At 39.8% G+C, this 20,480-nt stretch overlaps 1 protein-coding gene across 1 annotated transcript; it reads right to left on the reverse strand.

The window, feature by feature from the left end:
• Positions 1–521: 521 nt before the first annotated feature.
• On the reverse strand, positions 522–19,267 carry cnsta (consortin, connexin sorting protein a). The gene is made up of 13 exons (XM_061068844.1): positions 19,208–19,267; positions 16,761–16,849; positions 16,051–16,440; positions 13,109–13,746; positions 10,959–10,989; positions 9,647–9,733; positions 9,132–9,213; positions 7,182–7,203; positions 6,833–6,899; positions 4,973–5,523; positions 4,106–4,279; positions 3,161–3,311; positions 522–2,944 (listed from the first exon to the last, which is right to left on the reverse strand). Exons 3-13 carry the CDS (start codon positions 16,412–16,414, stop codon positions 2,736–2,738), a joined length of 2,376 nt encoding a protein of 791 aa, XP_060924827.1. The 5' UTR covers positions 16,415–16,440; positions 16,761–16,849; positions 19,208–19,267; the 3' UTR covers positions 522–2,735.
• Positions 19,268–20,480: the final 1,213 nt, after the last annotated feature.

Here is a 20,480-nt window from a genome sequence, read left to right on the forward strand (position 1 = left end):
TGTCTCTTATTATATACCTGAAGCTATTGCCAAGTGACTATCACATGGACAGTGAGGTTTACACGGCCTGTACTGGTGCATTTTAAGCTCTAAACAATAAATCTGTTTTTCAAAATTAAAAAATTCTAAACACAAGGTTTTGTCCATTACATTCTTAAGTGTAGGAGCAAGGAGGCAGGTCAGTATTGTTGCAATAGAAACAGAAAGGAGGGTCACAAACAAACTTTTTTTTCCCCAATGGCTTTAACAGGAGACATCAACACGACAAAAAAAAGGAATTTCCTTGTAACAATCTATAAGAACAGTGTAAAAGGTGAAAAAAATTCATTAAAGAATTCATAATAAACACCCTTCATCAGTTTGATAATAGTGGTACACATGACTGATTCACACACAGAAATCATGTCATCATGTTCTATTAAAAAACAATAAGTAAAAACAAGTCGCATATCCTGCGTTTTAAGATGGAAGAAACAGGAACCTTTTACAGTCTGTGTGAAGGACGCAACTGACAGCAGAAGCACAGTATTGAAATTAATATAATTAGGTAACATGCATGTATGTATGTACAGTGACACAGAGGAAGATATTCGTAGGCTGATTTTCTTTCAAAGCCTCTTTAACAACAATGACATGAGATGAAAGACTTACAGTATGCGATGTATGAAGACAACAATCAAGCGAAACCAAAACTAAAGATGTTTATATTCTTAACCACTTACACTTGACATCTCTAGTATTATAAATAATTTAAATCATCTAAAAGATTAAATAAGATGTTTTCTTTTGAGTGATAGTTGTCTGAACCAGCCAGACGACATGTGCAAATAATAAAGCAAGACTCAATCTACTAATCACTACGTGCTGGGAAAACCTCATATCTTTAAATTAGTTTTCAGGGTTTTGTGAGTCCCACACTGGGATAGAAAGAAAACACTGTTCTATCTTCATCTGTTAAAATGCATAGTTAAGACACTTGAATATGTCCTTTCTGTCTTTACTCACTAACAAATAAGACCTATGTAAGATACGTGGTTTTTCTAGGGCACTTTTTATGGCATTCACTACAAAAGCAAATGAAGGGAAAAATAATGAACCGGACATCAAATTGTTGGAAATAAGAGATGAAACACAGGTTTGAGTTTGGTTTCAGGGACAAAAGGCTGAAACTTTATCCAGAAAGTGAGACTTTTTCCAGACCAAACTTTCTCCTTCTTCCTAAGGAAATTTTAAGATCTAATTTGGCCGCTGTAATCACATAAGACAAATGTTATTAAGCTGAATCTTTAAAAAGACCAAGTGGTGGCATAAATCTTTCTGAATTGCAAAAAAACTAATTACACATTAAGGATGATGCCCAGACTCTCTCAGAAACAGCAAAGATACAGACAGACAGACCAGGACTGATCCATCAACATCAAGGCTGTACTGATGAAGTACACTGAATAGTTATTCCTACAAACATTTTTACATCGCTCATTCATCAGCTGTATATTTTACTGAGATATTCCACATATGGAGTTGAGTATTTTTTGTTGAAATGTGCATAACTGATATATGATATTTACTTTTCACAGTAAACCTGAAAGAAGTTCTTATGGATATGGATTTTTTGTTTTGCTGATTAAATGATGTTAAATCAACGTTTAGTCTACGACCAACAGAACAATGCCTGTTGAAATATTGCAATATACTTAAAATCGTACCAGTCTCATGTACAACATGTTAATAAACATTCTCCTGAAAATATATACAGAGGTGCACTGTGTTCCTGTGCATGTTGCATATGCTACGCAAAGCTAAAATTAGCTCAAAAACACAAATGGGCAGTTAAGACTTTGAAGTCTCCAGAGACAGCCATGTCAGCTCGCTGTAAATGTGTTGTTGGTACTTACACAGAACACGGCAGCGAAGGGGGAAAGTGTTTATGTGTATGTCTGTAGGGCTGATATCGAGCTCTTCAGCCCATTACAATATACATACAATGCAATGCAATCATGTTCTTTCCCCCATGGACCTATTTGACATGCCTGTTGTCCATTAGCAGCTCAGGTTTGAAAAACACCAAAATAACCCGTTAAATCTATTATGAGACAGTACACTGTAGAAATGCCCCTAAGATCACACAAAGGTTAACAATGAGCCCCAAACATTCATCTTAAGGTTTAAGACAGGATTAAAACACAACAATTTCCTTAGTTAAAATTTCATTTTGATCTAAAAAACGTCAACAATAAAAGCAACAGCAGTGGTTGCAGCAGTCTGTAAAATGCTGCTGGGCCACTACCTGTTTGTGCAGTGGGGAGAGAGAGAGTCCCTTTGCCCCACAGTTAGCAAACTGTACAATATATATTTCTTTTTTTTACATCTCTGTGGGTCACAGCTGTTCAATTTGATCTAGACCTCCTAACTCTGGACAGGGTGTAGAGGGTTGTAGGTCGGTTCCTCCTCCTCTACTCTGCTTTTCATTTCATCTAGTTTTCTTATGGGATATCTAATGTATGACTTGGAGTCTCAGTGAACCTTGGAATTTGATTCACAGAACATAAAAAAGGAGGCGAGCTAATGCTTACTGTATCTGATCTACTCCTATAGTCAGTTAGGAGGCATAATGGCCACTTACTTCAAAAGGGTGGCAGTGACCGTAGCAGCCACCTGACACCATTACCTGTAGCCTACAGTAAAAAAAAAACAGTAAGGCCAGTGACTCCAGGGTGCTGTCAAAGTGTTTGCTGCTATGACCCAGGCGTAAACCAATGTTGCATATGAGTGATCCCCCGCTGGATCTGGCCAAAGTAGAAGTCTGCATTTCTGGAGAAGTCATGACACACTGAGGAGTGGGCATCCCCCAGAGCACAGTAAAGGGCGGTGCCACCCACACTGATCACTACAGTGACCAGACAAAGCAGGAAGAGAAGCAGGCAGGAGTCTCCACCGCCAACGTCTACAGAGAGAGACAGAGGGAGAGACAGAGAGTTACAGGAAAGGATTTAGAATGTGTGATTGGAAAGTTATAATTGATCAAATACTATCAACAAAGTCACAAGCAATTTAGAAACTGTGTGAGTTAACCCTGTCAGTAAGCCTGTTAATTCTGTTTCAACGTATATATGGAGTGATGAGTATCTATGAATTGTAGGCAATTAACAAAAACACGCACCCTGCTCCTCATCGTCAGGCACTCTGAAGCGGACTCGTCTTTTGGCAGTGGGTTTGTCAGGCCAGGTCTCTGAACTCGACGACACACTCACGTTATCCACACGAACACTCCTCCTCTTCAATATGGAGACCAGGCCAGACGCAGGAGACATCTGAAAAGAAACAAAACAAAGATTTTAACCGACACATTAACAGAATCTTACAACAAAAAGACAATGTGATCTGTCCGTCTTCACTGACAATGTTGCACCGATCACTTCCCCCAGCTGTAATAAACCCCATACAATCAGCAGAAATGAACTTTAAACCCAACTATCAACGTCCCTTCCAACAGATTTACTATCTCACTGTGCCAGGCACCACGCTGCTGTGATAAATGTTAGATAGAAGTTAAACACATTAGACGTCACTCATCTAATGTTCAACACAGAAAGCATGAAATATATAATTAACAACAATGAATGAACATGGCCGTGTGGCGGCAGACAGCCGGATTCAGGAATAACTAGGGCTGTGAGCACTTGCGGGACCTAAACAGGGAACAGGGACCGGGCGAAACGGCCCCGTGTTGCTTGAGTTTTTTGCACCGAGTAAGGATAAACACATCACTTCCTGCGTCCGTCACGCAGCGATGGTCAACCCTCACTAATCACGCATTATGGTCCACCCCATCAAGTGTAGACTTTGGTCAAATTAAAGTTGTAAAACGAGGCTTACATCCTTTTGGCAGTAGGTGGTGCCATCACTACATACACAACAATAAATGCTGTTCAGGTCAAAAACACTCTCTTGTCTGTCTCTTCATATTGTATATAAATCTAAGACAGTGGTTGTCAGTCATCTATGAAGATCTGTGAACTGAACTGTACAACAAGTGCTAAACTAATAAGGTTTGGTTTATTAATCAATTCATTATCGTTTGTCTCTAGTATTTAAATCTTCTCACCTCCTCTACAGTGATGAGTTTAGCCATGTCGTCCAATGGGGCAGCTTCTCTGATGAGGTCAGCTTGCTCTACTTCATACTCCTCTTCCTTTTCCTCCTCATGCTGCTCCTGCTGCTTTACATGATCCTCCTGAGTGAGATGGACCTCCTGGTGCAGGCATGTTTCAGTGCTCTCCTGCTGTGATAATGGAATGAGGTAATATACATTTGTGAAGAGGGTAATCCTATTTGTTGCTCTACTTTATTCGACTGCGCAAGGTAGGACGTAAGTATGGAACAGAGGAAGTGATACATTGATATTTCCAGCAACAATTCATTCTTATTAATACAGGAAGTGAGTCGTAAACATGAGCTGTGATAGCCATCGTGTCTCAAGGAACCAAGAAAAATACAAATTAAGTCAATTAAAATCACTGCCAAAAAACTAAGACCACACAGAAAACACATTACTTCCAAATATTTACTGACTTTGTATTTCCTATGATTCATTTTAAATGGTTTTGATCAGACCATAAAGATTCTACAAATCCATGGCTTTGTTCATGCTTTGTTTATTTTTTTGTGGGGAGTGAGTCCCCAAAATGTTCCAACACTACAGACCTATATGTGCCTGGAAGGGGGTTCTGCATTAGGCTAATCAAACATTCTGCCCTAAGTTTATGTAGAATATTTTTTGATTTACACGCTATTTTTTTCAAATTAGTAGAGTAAACAGAGCTCAACAGGTTGCACTTGCAGTGGTAACAGCAGGTCGGAAATGGGGAATCATGATATGAGGTTGTGGACGATTGTATCACAATTTCTTTCTCAGTTTCAGAATCTCTAATCTCAAAACTACTTAAAGAAGCCAACACATTCTGATATATACCTGGGTATGCTCGTGAAATTTCTCTTCAGCTGGGACTTCCTGTTGCAGCTGTTCTTCCTCCACCTCTGCCCCGCTGCCCAGGTTATCCACTGGGAGCGCTCTCTGATAGAATGCAAAGTCTCTTTCTTTCTGCTTCTCCTTATCATCTTCCTCTCCCTCATCATCCATCTCCAAAGCCTCCTCTACGCTCCTCTCCTCTTCTACCCTTTCCTCTGCTAGACCTAAATCTCCTCCCTGCTGCTCTGCGGGTTTGGACTGATCAATTTCTCCAGCTGTAGAGGGGTGCAGACCATTTTCTATGGCTGGAATGGTGTGTCCCAACCCCCCTTCTGCCTCGCCTCCCTCTCTATCACTGCCCTGCTCGTAAGTCATCTGAGATCCATGGAAACCATCCCTCCCGTCTAAAACCCTGTCTGGGTCTTCACTGTCCTTATCTGCGATCTCAGGGAGACTGAGCCTGTCGGTCAAATTAATGGAGGGGGTGACTGGATCACCGCTCTGAGGAAAGGAGTCGTTGTCTCTCTGTTCCGTCCCTCTGTCAACTTGATCAGCTGGATACAAAAAAGAATGGGGAGAAGAGGAGGAGAATGAGTTTCGATGGGGGATGGACAGTGGCAAGAGAAGAGGTAGATAATAAAGGGGACAGAGAAAGCTTAAAGAGTTTAAAAAGAAAAAAAAGATCTATGCCTTAGAAAGGGATGAAACCATTTCCTCTGCCTTGATGCAGTTGAATAAAAAAAAAGAAGTGTTAGTTCCTGTAGGCCTAACTCTCCTACTTTATGTAAATAGAATCATAATGAATGCTACGTTGACAATATCACTCACAAAGTACAATGCAATGGAAGCTGTATATCTGATTTTCCATGTAAACATCGCTTGAAAATTGAGTACGACATATTGTTGCATTTTCCTAAAATATGAATGACACGTGGAAGAAAATCTACACATGCTTAGTGTACACAAAAGAAAATATACATGTCACATCTATAACAGAACAAGCCCTCCCTACATCAGAAGCAGTTTACACTGAAGCCCAGAGCAGACAAACCAAACACTGGCTGATGGCCGATCAAGTTTTTATATCACTAGAATGCTACTGTAGGTTTTTCCAGATGCTTGGGAAGAGAGGGTAAGGTGGGTGGTATTCAGTTTGTTGCAATATGCAACTTCACAGCTAGATGCCACCAAATCCTACAAACTGAACTTTTAGGTGAGTCCTCAAGAGCAGCAAGTTTGAACAACAGCAACACTAAGCAGGTTTTGTTGATCTGATAACAAAAATATTTTTTTTTCAGGTCATCACATTCCTCTGTGCTGTGCGTGTGCAAGTGTAACTAAATGGTACTTTGCCATGTCTCTATGTTCATCATGTTTACTTTCATTTTAGTTCAAATGTTAGAAAATACAATGCCATCACACACATAGTATGACGTTATCCCAACCATAATATCTGATGGATAAAACAGTTCACTGAAAATATACTAAATATTCAAAGGTTATATGTCTCATGACTTGAATAGAGGCTCTTGTCAATAAACCAATGGTTTTGCATGCCTTTGAGAAATAACTTGAATATGAATAATATTCAGGCAGGCACACATGCGATCACTGTGCACCAGATAAACACAGCTTCATGATGAATCAATAGCACAAAACGGACATCTTTTATTTTATTCGCAAGGGTTACAGATGTTCAGATGGTTATGAAAGGAAAAATTAGCCACAGTCAAGGTAACTAATGGGAAATACGTCTAGTTTGGTTTGGTTGGCTGTAAAACATAAGTGGTTTGCGTTTACAGTAAACATTCAGACTCAACAACACTCACACATTGAGATAAATACACCCACTCACTCACTCACCTGAGAAACATGAGAGCAGAGCAGCACCTTCTTCAACTGTAGGCCTCAAAGAGTCCAGAGAAGCACGCTGTTCATATACACAAATACACAAATAAATACATCTGTAGAGATACACTACATTTACATACACTACACAACAAAGTAATGTGTGAGTTGAACTTTACTGAATGACATGCAGAACTATAATTAACACCATGGATGCTTAAAATATATGTTTTACATATAAGGACATCAGTGAATAAGCTGAAATACAAAACACAAAGTAATTCTGCGTCATCATATACGTACATGCACGTACACTCATTCTGTCACACACACAAATATACACAAAAATGTATGAATGTCTTACCACAGCATCTCTTGAACTTGGTCTATGAACCGAAGAGAGAGAGAGACAAAGAGTTGGAGACTGTTCTTGGTTTTAGTAAATGAATATTTGAAACCTGGGTGACCCTTCTCTACTCTACCAATCTAATATTAGCCCGAACACATTTCCCTTGCTATTACAACGTGTGTGTGTGTGTGTGTGTGCGTGTGCGAGCGTGCGTGTTTGTCTGAGTCAGTTAAGCGAGGTGAAACCTTAGGAGTGTTAAGGCTCAAGTGTCTGAAAGTGCAGCAGCAGCAAAGGGCCATATGTTGGAACTATCACTGCAGAGCTCACCACACATGCACATACACATAGCCACACACTCCTCAGCAAACAACACACACAAACACAGACGCATGATAGAAGAGAATAATATGCTGCTTATTAGCAGTCTTGTTATTATATCTAGTTGTAGAAATAAACATTTACTGAAATATTCCAACAACTTTCAAATATATCACCACACATTTAACATGTAAACCATCTAGGGCTGCCACTAACGACTATTTTTCTATTGACTAATCGGACAACTATTTTATCGATTAGTCGATTAATCTAAACGACTGATTTTCCTCCAAAAAAATCAAATTGACCATTCATTTCAATTAATTTTATTTTGACAACAACAAACTGTATGTCATCGTATAATGCAGCACAAAACAAAATGTAAAGAAAGGATCAAATATTAAAGTGCAAAACTGTAGGTTTAAACTAGCAACTCCAACGTGATAAAAATAAATAAAAAAGAGGGCATATAAGTTAAGTCAGCAGTGCAACTCAAAAAGATATCAAAGTTTCTATTTAACCCCTTATCAAAATAAAAAAGTTAGGTCTGCATATTAAACAAAGTGCAACATTTTTAAAGTATAAGAAACAATGGTGTCCAGCTCAAAATCAAACTCAAACGTTAGTTAGACATGTGTGTTGTAAGGTAAGAATGTCAGCATGTCCACATGTTCTGGACTCAGTCTAGCGCCCCCCCCCCCCCGCGCGAACGGAGCTTTCCCTCAGCGGGCGCCGTAGCTGAGGTGACTCGAGTAGGACCCGACCCGCGCCGGGCCGCCGTCCGCACCTGCGACGGACACCGCCCCGCGGTCCAAGAGAAAGGAAGCCCCCGCACCAGCGACGCCGTGAGGCGCCGTGGACGAGGCCCCCCCCCCCCCCCCCCCCCCAAAAAAAAAAAAAAAAACAACTTGAGGGGAGGGCTCCGGGGCGACTGCTGCCCCAGCCGCAGCATGCATAGTCTATGGCGGCATGTGCCCAGCGGTTTAAAAAAAAAAATGCGTCGACGCACTTTATACGCGTCGGCGCATTTTCAGCGTCGACGTAATCGATGACGTCGACGAATCGCGGCAGCCCTAAAACCATCTAATTCCGTATATTTAAAGAAACAAGTCACATGTGCTCCTATAAAACATTAACTAGATTCCCATACAGAGATAAGTTGAATGAGTAGAAAGACCAAAAAAAAGTTAGGAAAACAATCTTACTCAGCATTAACTGAATTCATGTAGCATCTCAGAGGGGAATTGCACATGGTAATGGTTATGAATCTAATCCCTGTAATGCATGTACTCATGACTTGTTGGCCAATCAGAAATACAGGTCACTTAGCAAACACAAATCTTGTTAGCCATCATTTTAATAATAATAATTTGAAATGTTTGACTGCTATAAAATTGATTGATTTTGATGCCTGACTCTGGTAGAGAGTCAACAGGAATATTCCACAAAATGTTGTACTGGTTTATGGTCAACTTGACCCAACAAAACAATACAAAGTACATAATACAAGTTCCCCCTGTTGCTTTCAGAGCACAATAAAAGCAAGAAAATGCTTTTAAGAAATTATAGTGAGCTTAGTAAAAACAAAGAAGGTTCATGAAGAGAGTACAAATACAAAAACAAACACATCCATGAATGCAGACTGACCGACTGTGTGTCTGGCAGATGTGTTTAAGAGTGTCCAGATGTTCGGATGCCAGGTCAGAAGAAGTCCTTTTACACTGACTCTCTATGAGAGAGTGACAGAGAAACAGAGAGATACTGGTGGTTAGGAGCCTGGTCATTAGTGTGAGGACGCCTCTATGAGTTCAGCTCCCTTGAAAACAATAAAGATGCAATCAAGCTCCCTAGTCCTTAATGTTTCCTAATGGGATTTTATATGATCACTGAAACTACACTAAATATAGTGTATATTATTAGGATACAATAGAGAAGATACATAGGCTAATGTTATACCTGATGACAAAGATGACTATGAAAGTAATAGTAATATGTAAAGTAACCAGTGCTAGACTTATTAGTTTATTAGTCTATCATTCATTTCATGATGTTAAAGTCATATAATGAATATTACAATCAATTTTGTTAAATAGACAAATGTTTGCAATGCAATTGTAAATGTGATCATCTGATGTATGTGTGCTGTAATGCAAGTGTGTTACCCCAATGCTCCTTGAGTGTATTCAGGTTGTCCAATATTCTCTGGTGATAGAGTCTCTCTAGTTGGATGCACCGTAACGCCTGCTGGTCTGAACGCCACAGGTTAAGAAACACATCAATGATGCCAACCGCACCAAGTACATACAGACTTATTTATCGCAAACTGTTCCCACTGAAGAAAGTAAAAGGAGAAAGAAGGAGAGAGTGAAAAACAGAAAGACAGAGTAAGGAGGAGTGGAGGAATTCTAGAGAGGCCAATAGAGACGGAGGGTGAGGGTGCTCCAGGATGCAGTCTCTCATGTTTATGGATATGAGCAGCGAAAACACAATCCTTCTTTGAAATGCCTCAATGCTTTCTCTCTCTTCCTCTCCCTTTATACATGCATGACATCGCTAAGCTCGCTTTCTCTTCTGTTTGGCTCTTTTATTTCTTTCCTTCCACTGTGTCTCCTGCCTCAGATTAAACCTCTCTGAAAATATCCTATTCTTTCTCATTCTTGCTATCCAGCCTTTCGTCTTCCCTTTCATGCATTCCCATCTTCCTCCCACTCCGTTTTATACTTTGTCTTTATGGAGTCTGCGATTGTGCAGATGATGCATGCACAGTACGGTCACAATATACCTTAAAAGGGAGGTGACATAATGATACCTGATAGACTGGTTGATTTATCAAAAACTAAAACCCTCAGGCAGTTTGCCTGATTTTATAATGTCACTAATAAGCGTCTTCATACCCAAAATGCTCTATTATACACCAATTTGGCACATGGCGTCTGGCACCATTGTAGAGAGAAAAAATGTCTATGTGTGTGCCCTCTTTCTCTGAGCCTCTCTACCCTGTGAATATCTGGGCGTTCTGTAGAAGCCAGCTCATATAGTGCTACAACTTATTCTCTGTTACACCATATGCAATTCTGCTGACATTTACTCACTTCCTTTTCTACTTCTGTTCAGCAGTTTCTCTTATTGCCTTCTCTATTCCACTATTTCCTCCTTGGTCTACTCAAAAACTTGCTCTCTTTTTTAACAACTTCAACTGTAAAGGTAGCAACTCATCAAATAATCCGCTTCACTGCAACAAGTTGCTCCAAATCCTCCAGCTCTGCAGTTCAGCATGTTAAATAATACAGTTTTAAAATCACACAATCGAAATGAATAACAAAGAAAAAGAAAATCACTTTTATAGACAAGCATGTGAGTAGCAAGGTGAGAAGTCAGGACATAAATAAATGAGACAAACATGAAAATAATAGCTGCCCTTCACCGGCACCCCATCCACAACACACACACACGCACACACAGTGATAAGGATACAGTCTTTTTGAATGACAAAGGCCTCAGCAATCTGCAGAGAGAGAGAGAGGGAGAGACAGAGGTTATAAGCTATAATAAAATGTATGATTTTATCATCTCTAATCAAAACCATGGCATCAGTTATGCAACAGAAAGTATCATGGTACTACTATCATATGTGTTTAAAACCGGACTGAAACTATTCCTCAAGTATACGAAACAAGATATAAATATAAGTAGAACCTTACCAAATACAAGAACACTAAGTCGAACAAACTTAGATAAATCATCAAAACACCCCACTAAACCAAGCTGAAACACAGAAAGTGCACTGCTGCAGCTACAATCATTCCCTTAGACAGAAAAACCACAATCTGATCTCAGAAACACAATACAACAGAAAAGCAAATGCTCTGCATTTAGGACACGCTGACTGAAAATGAGAGAATGAGAGAATGAAAAGAAAGACAGAAAAACGAAAGGACCATGGTCGACACTCTACCTCTCCTCAGCAAGTGTCGCTTTCAAGCTGCTCAGCTGATCACAGAACAAGACAAGTGTGTCTGTGTATGTGTGTGAGTGTATGCAAGAAAGAGAGGGGCAGAGACAGACAGGAAGAAAGGAGGGCACAAAAGGCTCTTGCATTTCTAATGAAGTGATTGCTAGTGTGACGTCGGAATCACTTCTAGAAAACTGTTAGGACATGTAATTTAGTTGGAACTCAGGGATTTAAGTTAGTTCTCTTCTTTTTGGCTTTTAGTAACACATCTGTTGCATCACAGAGAAGCAACACACATCAACAAAAAGTGCCAATCAATCTCAAAATCCAGCGAGGGATTCTAAAAACCTGAAACACTAAAAATGTGAAAATAAATTTAAATGTAATAATGAAAATGTATTCTTTCATTCCTTCAAATATGAGAATATTTGCGATTTTTGGGACATTATGTTTTATCTATTATATTATACCTAAAGCACTTTTAAACCTCAGTATAATAAATAAAACTCCTAAAACTACATGCATATCTTTCTGACCCTCAACAGACCCCAACATGTCATCAATAAAGCCTGAAGAATTTGTCCATTCTTCTGTCGTCCTCACATGTTTCCCTTTGAACGTTCTCCAGCTGAAAAAAGTTTGCGGTTTCATTTAATAACTAAATCAGCTCATCATATTATTTTAACTCTCTTTGATTGGAGGCTACGTCTATACCTGTTAAGGATAAACCCACCCAAGATTTGTATTAACATTTAATAGAAAACTTTATCAATCTCACTCGATTCAATTCAATTCTTTAACCTGGCTGAAGTTTTTTCCAGAACAGAACCATTCTTGTGATGTTTGTTTTCTTGCCCATCAAAATTACTTTAGAATTTTAATTAGTCATGTCTCATGCCAACAGCAGCATGAATGAACACAGACATCACAATCTTGGGAGATGGAGCCCGGATGTCGGTATAAAATACAACTACAGTTTTAAAAGACTTAAGAGATGCCAATCTTTAATGAACCTCTGAATCATTATTTTGGGGAGTATTTTCAGAAGTAGTCCTACTTAAAATAATTTCTTTCAGGATTAATCAAGTCTTATCTTGTTTTTTTCCAGGTAAAACTGATTGTAAACAGCTATGTAAGTGCTGTTTCTCTAAAGAAACATTTTACTGACAAAGTTAAGATTTAAGCTATCAGGCAAAAACAGTCATTTGTCAAAGAAACACAAATCACTGAACAAAATTCCACTGCCTCTCTCTTTTCCCGTCATACAAACACGTGTTTGCCTTGAAGTAAGCATAGCTCAGGTGTGCCTGGTACAAGCCTGTATGAATCAAACTGACAGTAATATCCACCCTCCCTAGAACATACATGTTCAGTCATGAAGATGTGTATGAGGAAGAGAAACACACAGAGAAAGACTGAGACCGCATGTTTTTTACGTTGTGCGCACAGACCCTAACGACACCCTTGCCTTAGGGTACAAAGTGCCATTCCGATTATGGGGTTGAGTGGATAACAGTAATTTAATAACTAGTATGGAAGCAAAGTTTGAAGTGATAGACAGACACTTAGAAACAACTGGGAGAAACCATTAAAGAGAAGAGTGTGCTCTTTTTAGTGGTCATAAACAGCTTATAGTATCTCTCATACAGCAGAAGTAGGACAGACAGGTTACCTGGTGCAGATAGTGTGGAAGGTGACCGTCATCTCCTTTTTGTGCCAACTGCTCCAGATATTTCAGCAAAGCCGGGCTTGGAATAGTCCCAGTTGAGCAGGTGGAGACTAAGAAACAAGAGGGCACTGGTATGGAAGCAATATGTTCCCCGTTTGAGGTTATAGGCCCTGTGGTTGAAGCTAGGGGTCCTGTAGTTGCACTCATTGCAGTGGAAGGCATGGAGGTGTTGAGCCGAGTGGTGCTATCAGTTACTGAAAATGTCTCTGCGGTTGAGGAGACAGGTCCTACATATGAACTGGCAGACCCCTGGTTGAAGACGGGGTCCGTAGATGAGGTAAGAAGTTCTGCAGTGGACATTTCTGCAATCCTGTCTGTAGTTTCTGTGATACATGTAGTCCCAGTTGGGCTGGTGCAGTTGGTGTCTGAGGTCGCAGTTAGTGTAGTAGAGTGAATAGGCCCTGCGGTGAAGGCACCTGATCCAGTGCTGGATGTGAGAGAGTCCACACTGACATCACTCAGATTGACTTCCACTGGACTGATGGGATATGCAGTTTCTGGACTGATCACTGGGATGACAGGGGATGTAGAGTCTGCACTGGTCCCAGGGCTGAAAGGATATGGAGTCTCCAACAGGCTGCCTGCAGATTGAAAGTAAGACTATGTCAAACTGGAAAAACAGATGAGGAAGCTTATGAATGTGAACAACATGGCTCACACACAGCTGTCTAAAACTCCTGAGGTTATACACAGGTGTATATAGATGTGCCAGAACAATACTGACATATAGAGCTGGGAAAGGAATCTTTAGATCATCATGATCCAATACACTCAAATTTGAGCTGTTAAAAAAAAAGGGCTTTATGACAGATTAAATAAATCTTAAAATGTTTGATTGCTATAAGCTTTAATTTGTGTGATTATATTTTGTAGAAACAAATCACTGGACAAAGAAGACTCACAAAGAATGGAGCAAACAAAATGAGCTCACTCCCTCGCTATGAGCATTTGTTTCCTGTTAAAAACACTGAATACTCTCTAAAACAAGGAGTGGAGAGCAGCCAATGTACAATCAAATTATGTTTAAGAACTTAATTAACTTGTGTGAGTGTGTGCATGAACTTGTTTATATAAAACTCAGCTCTCCAGATTTGTAGACTAAGCATTTGCTTAGCTGGATGGCAGGATCCTCTCACCTCCTGGCAGGATACACTTGTGCCAGATTGGAACAAGGTAAGTAGAAACAGATGATACTACTGGTGTTCCTTATGACATAATAGCATGCATAGGATTAAAACATATAAACAACATAAACAAGTCATATGAATATAATAAAATATGGTCAAGGTCTTGTGTGGTCAGAAGCAACCGTCACCCTGACCTCAGTCTGAAATGCTGACCACTTAAAAACACAACAAAAGTATGGAGGACCATGCATGACTTAAGTATAAATAAATTAATGTAGAAATAAATACAGAAATAAATAAATTTAAAAAAAGGAAATAAATAAATTGATACAGAAATAAATACGTTAATAACAACAGAAATGTCTAAATAAATGTCTTCCACATTTATTCATTTATTTATGTCATTCCCTCATTTCAGTCTGGTATGCTAATGAGAAAGGCGGGCCTAGCCGCAGTCTCATGCAGGATTGGTCACAGGAGTGTAATGATCCAGCACTTCTACTTCTGCCTTTCAATGCTGACTCCACTGTTCTACAAAGTCACCCAGCAGCTGCTTCGCAGTGTGGAGCTCAAGTCTCAGTCATTTACATATGGACAATTAAATGTTGAAATATATAAATGTTGAAATAAATAAATGTGGAAATAGATAAAGAAATAAATTAATATATGTGGACATAAATACAGAAGTAAATAAATCAATGTGTTAAACTTATTCCCACATTTATTCCAACTTTCATTTTATTTCAACATTTATATATTTCAATATTTAATTGTCCATATGTAAATGAGGTAGGCGGTCCCAAACTCAGTCTCGAGCAGGATTGGTCAACTGAGCTATACACACACACACACACACACACTCACACACAGGCCCCGTGGCTCCGCCCCTCACAGCGCAACACACTCGCACTGAGACAGAAGCAGTGACTGAGAATTGAGCTCGTCACCAAGAAGCGGTTGCTGAGTGACTTTGTAGAACAGTGGAAACAGTGAAAACAGCGAGTTTCTCTGGTCACATCTGCTCAGAGATCAGCTGCTTCACGGGCAGAGCAGAAGCTGCAGCTGGTTTGTACCGAGCTGGAGTTTCTGCTTCCTCCTCCTCTCTGCTCGCTCCTTGTGCTCAGTAGAACACGAGACGTGACGCTCACAGTCAGGATTACTGACACCTTAATCATCCCAATAAAAAATAACCTAAACTAACCCTCTGAACTTTAACTAGTTAATTTTAAGTGTGAACCGGCTAAACACTGCAAACAGCTACTGGACACCAGTTAGCATTGAAAGGCAGAAGTAGAAGGGCTGGCTCATTACACTCCTGTGACCAATCCTGCATGAGACTGCGGCTAGGCCCGCCTTTCTCATTAGCATACCAGACTGAAATGAGGGCAGTCAAAAAATAAAAAAATAAATAAATGTGGAAATATATATAAGACATTTGTTTAGACATTTCTGTTCTTATTAACGTATTTATTTATTTATTTCTGTATCAATTTATTTATTTCCTTTTTTATTTATTTCTGTATTTATTTCTACATTTATTTATTTATACTTATGTCATGTATGGTCCTCCATACAAAAGCCCTTCCATTAGTGAGTGAACCTTGACTGCAATGTTGTTTTGAAAATAGCAACAGAAAAAAGTAATAAGCAAAAATTTGAAATGACACTGTGAGTGACATGTGGATCCATATATACCTACATATATGATATAACTGCATGATTTCCTCTTTCAGTGTGTCCATGTGTGAATGTACCTACCAGTTTCTGAATACGACGAGTCAGTCATATTGTCTGGAGACTGGCCGCGAATAAGACTGCTCGATTCCTCTGATTCCTCCTCTTCTTCTTCTTTCATCACTTCATCATTGTCTTCTTCTTCATCCTCCGCTCTGCCTCTTCCTGTGTATCTCTCCTTTCCCTGTTCTTCCTCCTTATCCTTCCCATTGTTGTTGAGAGAGGGTTTTTGGATGAGCCTGCGCCCACCCCCCTCTTCGATTTGTGAAGGACAGAGACTTTGATTTTGTGTGCTGGTGTTTGTTTCGTTGAGGTTTTGAGTTTGGGCGGCCTCAGGGTTGGGTAGGTTATCGCAGAGGTCAACGCCGTCCACAGGAAGTTGCGACATTATGCTGCTCTATGTCTCACACCAACCTGGAGGAAAAATAAATTATTAATGAAACAATGAATGATCTGAAATTGTAATAATGGTAAAGTAAAATATTGAAAGAACAAATGAATGTCATTTCGGCTCCCTGTATTTTTTAGGTCAGACTGTCAGCTGCTGCTTAAGACAAATTAACCAGTGCTGCATCGAAAAAAAGGCACCAAGCCCCTTTCACAGTCAGCAGCGTATTTGCTGAGGTTACTTTTATCATAACCCACATTCAATCAGTGTTGTTTTTGAGGTCGCTGTTCTTAAACACTTTGAGCTTATATTTTGTGTTGTGCTTAAACAAGATTTAAACGCTCACCACCATGATCCATTGGGATCCACCCTCCCAGTGTCTGACCTTTCAGCTTGAAGGTCAGTCCTACCTATTAGACAAGCCCTTCTTCAAGCCTGAGACAAAAGACAGGCAGATATCAGTAACCAAATAAATGGCAACACAGATAAAGTCAGATGTCGCTCAGAGATGAGAGCGAGAAAGGGAGGGACACAAAACAAGTTAAGCGTCATTCCTAAGACGTCAAACAAACCCTAGGGCTTTTAGAGACTTAAATCTCTTTAACCACCAACCACCAACATTTTCCCCACCAACAGATTTTAGTGCAGTGGAACATGTGGACACACACAAACATATCCATATACATGGTGATTAGTAATTCTGAGGACATCAGAATACTCTCATTAACTGTGAGATACAAATCTGATAATGCATATTATAGAGAGACATCCGACAAATTTGCTTAAGACCTAAACCTGTGAGAAACCCCTGACACTTAACACTAACCCTAACCTTAACCCTTCTGAATAAAGGATTTAAACAATAGCTAAAAGGAAATCTGAAACCTCTCTGTGAATCAAAAGTACAAGTAAGCATCTGAGAACAGGTTTTGCAAAAGTGTGGAGAAACAGGAAGAGAAGAAGGGGGAGAGCAGGATATAATAAGTATATGATAAGATACAATTAATCATATATTGTCCAATGACCCTATTTACTTACATAAGGCAAACAAAATATAATAAACAAAACTACATTGTAATCAACACAACAAAATATCGTCTAATAAATTAATATAGAATAAAATCAACACTTCAGCTCTCAACAGCTCTCTGCATTCAGGTCTGTGAGACAATACCAACTACTTATGAGCTGTAATTTTAAGTAAACCAGTCTATAGTCAAAATCACTACCAACTTACATCTAAAAATATGTTTTTGTATGAAAACCTCTTTCGACTTTGCATGCTTGCTGTAACATACATGATCTGCCGGCAGTGGTCTAACACACAGAGAAGCTTTAACTTAGTTTCGACTCCATGACATGACATGAGAAAAACACTTTTCGTTCTTTGTGTCTATTTCACTATTAAAGCGGGCGGATATTTACGTAGAAAACATGGGCACAGAGAAGCACCTTGGGAGAGGAATCTGTGAACAAATCACCTCTGGAGCCTGCTGTCCCCAAAGGGAGGAGAGAACCTATAGGATGATGTAACCATATTGCATTTAGATTGCATAAGCTCTCTATGTTTTAACAACACCTCCAGATATGTACTATACACCAATGAAGTGCAATGTCTGCTTTTACACTAACATGTCCTTTCTATCAAAATAGAACCAGTTGTACAATCAGAGGCTGTTTTTGAGTTTATTTACTTGAAGCTCTGAAAGTCCCTCTGGAGGATTCAGCAGTCCCACACCAGGACAAACAACCTTGACATTAATGCTTACGCAACAACAGATGCCAGATTACAAACACAGGTGTTTCTGCATCTGTCACACATCGTTACTATGCTCTGTGGAGGTTCTTTTTAAATCTACGGTTTAATTTGACTCTCCCACAGAGTTGTCTGTCGACACCACCATCTATCCTGTCTTCTCTTTTTGTCTGGTCCTTGCTCCACAGGGGGGAATGAATAATGAAAGACAGGAGAGGGGACAAACAGTAAAGGGTATTCAGCCTAAAGGACAAACACAAAGGTGGAAGAAGCAGACCCTGTGCAGTGAGAGGCCACGTGGGACAGACAGGAGCTTAGTTTTAAAAAATAATTAAAAATCAATTATCTAAAAGGAATCACAACTTTTTTTAATGGGCTTTAAGATATTTGCTATTGTTGCCATTGGCCTTAGTGTCTTAGCATCAGCTCAGGATACAAAGTGTCGAGGCTCAGATCAATGAGTGCTATGACGCTGTAAATCTTCAATTTTTCCACATGTTCGATTAGCGACATGTTCCAGGTAAAAACAGCCAAATAACACATTGTGGTCAGGCAGTGCCACTTCCTCCGTAATGTACGTAAGTGACACTGATTCCACCTACGTCAACTGAGCAGTGACGTTACTCGTCTCTTTAACCGGGTTCGATTTGCCACAGAAATGCTAATTAGCTTTACTTACGTTGAATGTAAAAAAAAAACGTAGGATGACATTAGCTTGCTGGCTATCGTTGCTGTCGCTTCCTGACCTGCTTCAACTCTTCCCGTCGAATTAAAGCGTAGCTAACAAACAACAAGCAGGTGTTGAACCAACGCTGCTGAATGAGAAGAACATCAACACTGAGCTACAGGGACAAACAAGCTAGTGTTAGTGTGCTGCTGTTGCTAGCTAACGTGAGCTAGCCCAGTGGAAACATCTGGGCAGCACGCCGCGGAGAAAACACTGACAGCCCTGCGCTAGCTCTACGTAGAATGCGTTAGCTTTAGCATCATTAGACTCGTCCGGCTCCTGTGAGGCAAAACAGAAACACGGTTCTTACTGTTGGAGACGCGGTGTGAAGGCAGAGGCTCGGACATCACACACCTTGCTCTGGATGTTGTTGGAGAGACTGCCAGTTTCATCAACCCGCCGCCAGGGGTCGCTGCTACAGGTGTGACCCATAGACTGTATATATAGAGGTGTGAGCAGAGCCCGCACTCCCCTGCTGCTGTCGCCCCCTTGTGTCTCTTCATTGTTACTACGTGAGTTTTGTTCCACAGGGGGTATTTCATTTCACAAATCTGTCCATTACTTTTTCTCCAAACTGCTCTACTGTCTTTTTATGGTAATTGCAAACATGGCTGCTCATTGTGTTTTGGTTACTGGGTACGTTTTGGATGCGAGACACTTTAGGCCACATCACACTGGACTTCTCCACAAGACCTTTGAGGCGCTGACCCACATCTGGTTGTTTCTTTACAGTGCATCATTTATTTCAGAAGCTATATTTGCACCGCCTCAAAAATCTTCAATTGCAAACTCGATTGAAACCCCCCCCCCCCCCCTCCATCTCTGTCATATAAGAAACTTGCATTCAGGGCAGAGGTCTAAAAATACTACAGGCCACTACACTCCCTGCCAACCCCCTCTTAATAACTCTCCCCTCAGGGAAAAGACTTAGGGCAATCAAATCTAGGACTTCCCATTTCCTCAGCAGCACTTTACTGTAGAACCATCAAATCACTGCGTGGCTCCTCAATCCAGCATCAGCACTTTACAAATGCAAACCAATAACTGCCTCTGAATTATATAGTACACTGTATTTTTGAAGCACCGGACATACTGTAATTTAACAGTATTCAATTTTATTCTGTATTTTACATCAAGAAATGTATGTTATGTTTGTATGGGGAGGGCATTATGTGTTAAATATCGGTTCTTATGCTGTTATTTTTGTCTCATCGTGGGCACACTGAGGCAAATTCCAAATGACTGAGTTGTGTGGCAATTAAGTATTGAATCTTGTTAGTTATTTCAATATTGTGTAAAATAATAAAAGTGTGCACAAAGTTTTTCATTCAACAGAAAGTTTCTAATTAGCTTCCTAAATTATCCTCTACAGTAGTAGTAATATAGTAATATCTACACTCTTTTCCCTGAAACCACCATCTAAACTTTGCCTCTTATAAATCTACCCCTGCTTCTATGTTCTAAGTTCTTTGTTTTATAAATGTTCCCATGCATATTCATAGTTATTTGCATGTTTCTATTCTACATATATCTAGTCGACTTTACATGTACTGTCAGCATTATACATAATTCTTCAGTTTTTT

Source organism: Limanda limanda, chromosome 3, assembly GCF_963576545.1.
Source record: "Limanda limanda chromosome 3, fLimLim1.1, whole genome shotgun sequence".
Classification (NCBI taxonomy): domain Eukaryota; kingdom Metazoa; phylum Chordata; class Actinopteri; order Pleuronectiformes; family Pleuronectidae; genus Limanda; species Limanda limanda.